Source organism: Lactuca serriola, chromosome 6 (genome assembly GCF_051521515.1).
Source record: "Lactuca serriola cultivar US96UC23 chromosome 6, Lser_US96UC23_V15, whole genome shotgun sequence".
NCBI lineage: Eukaryota > Viridiplantae > Streptophyta > Magnoliopsida > Asterales > Asteraceae > Lactuca > Lactuca serriola.
Window position 1 is genome coordinate 188418510 of NC_136413.1, and position 6645 is coordinate 188425154.

Consider the following 6645-nt stretch of genomic DNA (forward strand, 5'->3'; position numbering starts at 1 on the left):
ATATATATATATATATATATATATATATATATATATATATATATATATATATATATATATATATATATATAAGTAAAAAAAAAATCGTGTACGACTTGAAAAGTCAGCTGTGTTGTTTTCTTTTAAGCATTATTACACCATCTATACCAAGGTGCTGTGCACGTAGCTCATGTTTCTTTTCTCATGATTTTTGTTTTATAAATTGCCATCATTATTAAGTGTTAGACAGACGAAAAAAGCAAGTTTGCGTACAAGAAAGAGTTCAAGCTAAACGCTATGAATTCTTTAAAATCCTATGGGAAAGTGCATGAAGCCGATCAAATGCGGCTTGACGCTCGCAGGAAAACACGAAAAAGGATGGTTGTTGTAGCAATATCATCTCTTATTCTTGTTATTGTCGTAGTTTCAGCAGTTGTTGGAACTACACAGAGCAAAAACCACAGCCAAATGGGTGGTGATTCACAATCTCCATCAGCCATGGTTTCCATTAAAGCCGTTTGTGACAGTACATTGTACCCTGATACCTGTTACAGCTCTCTAGCTCCTCTTGTGAATTCCACCAATATCCATCCCGATCAGTTACTCAAACTCTCTTTTCTAGTCGCCATAGAAGAGCTATCCAAAGCATCCACACTTCCGGAGCTCAAGAACTGCAGCGAATTATTGGAGCTTGCCATTGATCATCTCAACGATACACTGTCAACTGATATTGATTTGAAGTCAATAGGATCTCTGTTAGATGATCTAATGACGTGGCTAAGTGCTGCTGGAACATATCAGCAAACATGCATAGACAGTATTCAAGAAAATGGTGTAGGCTACCTTAAAAAATCCACGGAGTTAACCAGCAACAGCCTCGCGATCACCAAGGGGTTTTCAAACGCCGCAAGTTCGTTCAACCAAAGAAGAAGATTGATGAGCATAGCAGAAGGAAGCGATGATGAAATGCCAGAATGGTTGTCTGTAAAAGACAGGAAGCTCCTACAGAAGACAAAGTTACCGGCTGGCATCAAGGCCGATGTGGTGGTGGCTCAAGACGGCACCGGAAAGTATAAGAAAATTTCTGAGGCTCTCATGGCAGTTCCTGATAAGAGCAAGAAAAGATTCGTGATATACGTGAAGAAGGGTGTTTACTTTGAGAATGTTAGGGTCGAAAAACCTAAATGGAATGTCATGATGATCGGTGATGGTAAGGATTCTACGATTGTGTCAGGAAGATTAAACGTTGTGGATGGCACTCCAACATTTCAGTCGGCAACTTTTGGTAATATTTTATGATAAATATATACAACAGCTGCTTAATTAACACATGCATATTCTTTTTTCATAATTAATTTAATTTTGTGTATGTATGTAGCTGTGTTTGGTAAGGGGTTTATAGCTCGCGATATGGGGTTCCGTAACACTGCTGGAGCAGCCAAGCATCAGGCAGTAGCACTTATGTCAACCGCAGACCTGTCAGTATTCTACCGATGTCGCATTGACGCATTCCAGGATTCTCTATATGCACATTCCAACCGACAATTTTATAAAGAATGCAACATCTATGGAACTGTAGACTTCATCTTTGGCAACTCGGCTGTCGTTCTTCAAAACTGTAACATACTTCCCAGGAGACCGATGACTGGCCAGCAAAACACGATTACAGCTCAAGGCAGGTTTGATCCTAATCAAAACACTGGTATTTCGATTCACAAGTGCACCATTTGGCCATATGGGAACTTAAGCGATGTTAACACATATCTCGGTCGTCCATGGAAGAACCATTCAACTACAGCTTATCTTAACAACATGATGGGAAGCTTCATTCATCCAAAGGGATGGTTGCCATGGGTTGGAACAACAGCTCCCGACACAATATTCTATGCAGAGTTTGCTAATTATGGTGCAGGTGCAGCCATAAAGAATAGAGTCACCTGGAAAGGACTTAAATTTATAACCACCAAGCAAGCGATTAAGTTCACTGTCAAACGTTTTATCGACGGGGACAAATGGATTAAAGCTGCCGGCGTTCCTTACACGTCTGGTCTCTGACTTCTTCAACCTTGATTCTTTTTCCCCGTTCTGAATTAATCATATATCTTTGTTTCATCTATTAATTATTACATTCATTTTGTAACTCATCATCAAATCTCTTCATGCATCAATTGTTTTCACTTTAGATCAACTTTTTATCGTTCATAATGTACATGAACAGTACTACACTGGATAACTAAATGTTTCGATCTCGTTTGATTTCTGTTCAAGTAGCTGTGTGTACTAATAGTGAATGATATCCTTTGTTATTAAGCTAACCAAACTGAGCTAATTAAACTGAACTGCTTAATTAGGCTCGTTAAAGAAAATTCTACACATAAAAAAATGAAGAAAAAAAAAGTCAATGAAACAACATATGGATAATAATAAACACTACTTAAACATTCAACACCTTTAATTTAAAGATGATACTGATCATGGCTGGCACCATCTCTTCGTGTTGCCATTAACGTTGATTCATCAATAGATTCATCATAAACAAGAGAAGCATTCTCCATTCCATAGCCAACCTGCATATCAAAGCCACCAACTGATTGCATTTGCTCACCTTGGAGAGTTGAGCTCACCTGATTATCAAAGTATGAGTACCGTGATGAACTTTCAGTACTTATATCTTTTTTTGCGAAGTCTATGTTGAGAGGACCTTTTGGTAAATTCACAACTGGATCCAAAACAAAACCTGAACCCACGTTAACTCCACTATCGCATCCGGTGAACCGTTGAACCAAGGCCCTGAAATCAGTCGGGCTAGCATTCAGGACAATGCTTGGTGCTCTCCGGGAAGCTCTTGACTTCCTGCGTATCGGCTTTGGACCAGTCTGGTCAATGGTTCCTTGGCTCGAATCTCTATGGACCGCTATGCTTGTATCATCAGAGGGTTCACCACCGGATTGAGTCATCTCTGCGGTGGGATACTCTTGTATCCACTGATTAGTTGAAAACGGGCTCATGTCATCCATGAGTATCGAGGTTAATTAGCTGGTTTGAGGACTGAGGATATGGAGTTGGTTATTCAACTCCTTAATAAAAAAGCCAGTCTTTAATAGACTATTCTCAATGCTTACTCACGAAGAAATCAACAAGAAGACGGATCATGTATATATGCATAGGGACGTTGACCGCATGTCCCCATCTAAATCTGTAGGTTTTAAATTTACACAATGGAATAATATCATAAAATATTATATATTTTATGGTTTTTAAAATTAATTTTTTTTTTAAATCTTGTACTTTTTTAGGGAGAAAATCTTTAAACTCTTTTTTAGTTTCGAAAAAACCCTAACCTTTTAACTGTTTTCAAAAAAACCCCACAATTTTTTACTTTTTCCTAAAACCCCTCATATTTTACAAGTTTTTTCTTGAAAAATGGCTAAAATGGTTAGAAAGGAAAAAAATGCAAAGTCTTGTATAGGATAACAAAAAAATTTTAAGTATGATAAAAACATAAAATATAAAAAAATTTATGAGATTAACCTATAACCTTTTTGAGTCATACAAAATAATTTATTTTGCAAATGAGAGTTTGAGTATTTAAATAAAACTAGTGATGCCAATGTTAGAATTAGATAATCCTATAAAATTGGTCTCTGTGGTAGAAAAAAAAACTTTGGATGAGATCTAAAAAATTTCCCACTTAAATAATTGGTCCAAAACCAAGGTTTTTTTTTTCTGTGTTTTTGGTCTCTGGTAAACTTGAAATGAAATTTTTGCCCTTTTAATTTTTTTGTTTTATTTTTAATACTTTGTTAATTTAAAAATAAAACAAAAATAAAACAAAAACAAAAAGACATTAAAGTAGTCACAAGATAATCTATTGTTGGAGGAGAATTGACCAAAGATTTTGCAAGAAAGGTGAGTTGAGTGACCGAAATCCTCAACCTTTGCACACACAGCAGGTTCATCCGACTCCTTTTAGAGAGAGAGGGAGAGAGAGAGAGAGGGAGACTTACCTAAAGGCGTAGGAGAAGAAGTGCTTGTACATTAATGGAAGAGAGACTAAGATAAAACATGTTATCTGGCCGCCAATTAGGGTTTTTTTCATATGGAGTATGTAGTTTGAGGTTTTCTTCCGAAGAGAGCATGAGTTGTGTTTGATGAACACAAAAGCGTTAGAGGCGCTGAAGGTAGGTGAAAACGAAGACCCTAGGGCTTCTTTCTTGCTAATTGGAAGATGCGGGGGTTTTAATTTTTCAGATAGAATAGGCAAGGGTTTAATTTTGGGGGATTTCATTTCCCCGCTTAAAACATGTGTTTCATTATATATATATATATATATATATATATATATATATATATATATATATATATATATATATATATATATATATATATATATATATATATAAAGCAACACACTTACATGACACACATTTTATGATTGGTGCCCTTTGTATTTTTTTTCTTTTCTGACACTAATTTTAGGGCACGCACAAATGTGTGTCCTCGATCCTTCATATTTTGGAAAACTGAAATTATTTTTAAGACACGTAAAAAATGCGTATCGTAAATCAGTGCGTGTCATTGTTTATGTGTCATTAAAAGGCTATTTTTTAGTAGTGTTTGAGCCCTTTTTAAGCTCCTTAACTCCCCCAAACCACTCCATTCTTATCGTCCACCCATCCAACACCCCTTACATGAAACCCTAACCCTAGTTGAGCCTTGTGTCGTAAATGAAGGTGTTTTTGAGTGCATTGTAGTAAGCATCATGCACCTTGGAGAAGAATGAACATCTTGGAGAAGTATAGGTTGCATTGGAGCTTGTAGATCTGGACTTTGCTCACCTTGATCTATCTTCTAGAGGTATAAAGTTTGAATCTTGATGATGCATTTGTTAGATCTAACTAGTTTTGGATGTTATGAGCTTTTGGTCATTTTAGTGCATAAAGTTTAGATTTTGAAAGTTTGTAACCTTGTTATTGATAAAGTTGAAAACTTTACCCATATAAACATCATTTTTGATGCAGATCTGAACGTTGGAGACTTGTACTTAATGGATTAAGTTGAAAAAATTGAACTTTTGGATCCCATTGAGACTTAAAGACTAGATCTTGTTTGTTGGGACCATTCTAATAGATAAAGTTGGAAACTTTATCCATTATAAAGCTATTATGAACTATGAAAATCTGATCTTGGCCCCTCTATCCCTTCCATGCAAGATTTGTGATGTCTTATTAGGTTAAGAACTTAGGGTTTTGGATATTAAGCACTTTATAGCCATGCAAAGTCATAAAGTTGGAATCGTTTATGACTTAGGATATCATTTTGGGCTTTGATCTGAGTTTTGGATGTAAGAACTTAATGGAATAAGCTCTTAATGGAGTTTTGAGACTAGGTTGAGTACGTTAGGCGTACCTGGTGGTACAATGCGCGTGCGCGGTCAGCGCCTCGCTATTGGTCAACATCAGAGTATGCTAGGTGTACTCTCTTGGTACGCAGTGCGTACTCCGCAGGGAAGAAATATTGACTTTTGGACCTTGACTGTTGACTGTTGACTTTGACTAGGGTTGACCTAGTTTGACCTGAGGGTATTTTTGGTTGTAAGTTTAATTATTGATTAAGATTGTATTTATTGTTAGTTGGCGCGAGGTTATCCGGTTCAACGGTCCGAGCAGTTATTTGATTATCAGCGGATTGAGGTAAGTCCTCCTTACTGCACTGACGGGTCGAAAGCACCAAGGTCGACTAATTGGATTAGATATCTTGATATATGATAGTATGATGTTGTGCTTAATGATCTGTAGATCTACCTGATTGTCTACTGACTGATTATATGTTTATCTATATATATGCAAATATTTGGTTGGTGGTTGAGGCTTTACTTCTTTGTGCGTGCGCCAACAAACCAAGGTTATTCCAACCGGATGGTTCGCTGGACCTAAGTTATGTATATATTAGCATTCCAATCTAAGGTATTCCATCCCGAAGATGATTGGACCCTATGATTGACTGGGCTTGGGGTATTCCAGCTCGATGGTTGATTGGGCCGGACATGATTGTTAGGGTATATGGTGAGATTGGACTGCTTTGTGCGTCGGTTAATAGGCGGGGGGTATTCCAACCTGATCGTTGATTGGACCCGTCATGTTTGGTATTCTAACCCGATGGTTGATTGGACCAAACATGCTTATAATACAAGGCTATTCCATCCCGAGGATGATTGAGCCCATCGTAGACATGCCTGGTATTCTAGTCTGAGGTTGATTGGGCCAGGCATGAGTATTTGTGCATGTGATTTGTTTGTTATGTGTATGTGGTGGTACTTTAGGGGAACTCATTAAGCTTTGTGCTTACTGTTTCAGTTTATTTTTTAAGGTGCTTTAGATGGTTGTGGCAAGGCGAAGACATGACCATACATGACGACACACAATTTATATGACTAAGTCCAGTCCGATGTCATTGGCCGCGTACCAATAACACCAGACTGGGGGGACTTGATGATATGTGGTCCATTAGCATGGCTTAGACATCTCCAGCGCGCCAGCCTGTCCTGGGGGGCTCCTGCCAGCCCTGCCTGGCGTTCCCTTGCCAAGTCCTGCTGGGGACTCCCTTGCTAGCCTCACTAGGGACTCTCCTGCTGGTTTATATGACTAAGTCCAGTCCGATGTCATT

At 37.8% G+C, this 6645-nt stretch overlaps 2 protein-coding genes across 2 annotated transcripts; one reads left to right on the forward strand and one right to left on the reverse strand.

Annotated features, from left to right (window-relative positions):
* The first annotated feature begins 234 nt into the window (after positions 1-234).
* LOC145057593 (putative pectinesterase/pectinesterase inhibitor 24) lies at positions 235-2123 on the forward strand. Its single transcript, XM_079005460.1, has 2 exons — positions 235-1264; positions 1358-2123. Exons 1-2 carry the CDS (start codon positions 277-279, stop codon positions 2032-2034), a joined length of 1665 nt encoding a protein of 554 aa, XP_078861586.1. The 5' UTR covers positions 235-276; the 3' UTR covers positions 2035-2123.
* Positions 2124-2312: 189 nt separating this feature from the next.
* Positions 2313-3075, reverse strand: LOC145057594 (uncharacterized). The gene has a single exon (XM_079005462.1). The coding sequence runs from the start codon at positions 2994-2996 to the stop codon at positions 2436-2438; it is 561 nt and encodes a 186-aa protein (XP_078861588.1). The 5' UTR covers positions 2997-3075; the 3' UTR covers positions 2313-2435.
* Between the last annotated feature and the right edge of the window lie 3570 nt (positions 3076-6645).

Excerpts from the sequence above, each read along its gene's own strand:
- LOC145057594 (XM_079005462.1), bottom strand. The coding sequence starts at position 2,996 with ATGGATGACATGAGCCCGTTTTCAACTAATCAGTGGATACAAGAGTAT.
- LOC145057593 (XM_079005460.1), top strand. The coding sequence starts at position 277 with ATGAATTCTTTAAAATCCTATGGGAAAGTGCATGAAGCCGATCAAATG. Across the intron at positions 1,265-1,357 it reads ATTTCAGTCGGCAACTTTTG|CTGTGTTTGGTAAGGGGTTT; the intron begins GTAATATTTTAT and ends GTATGTATGTAG.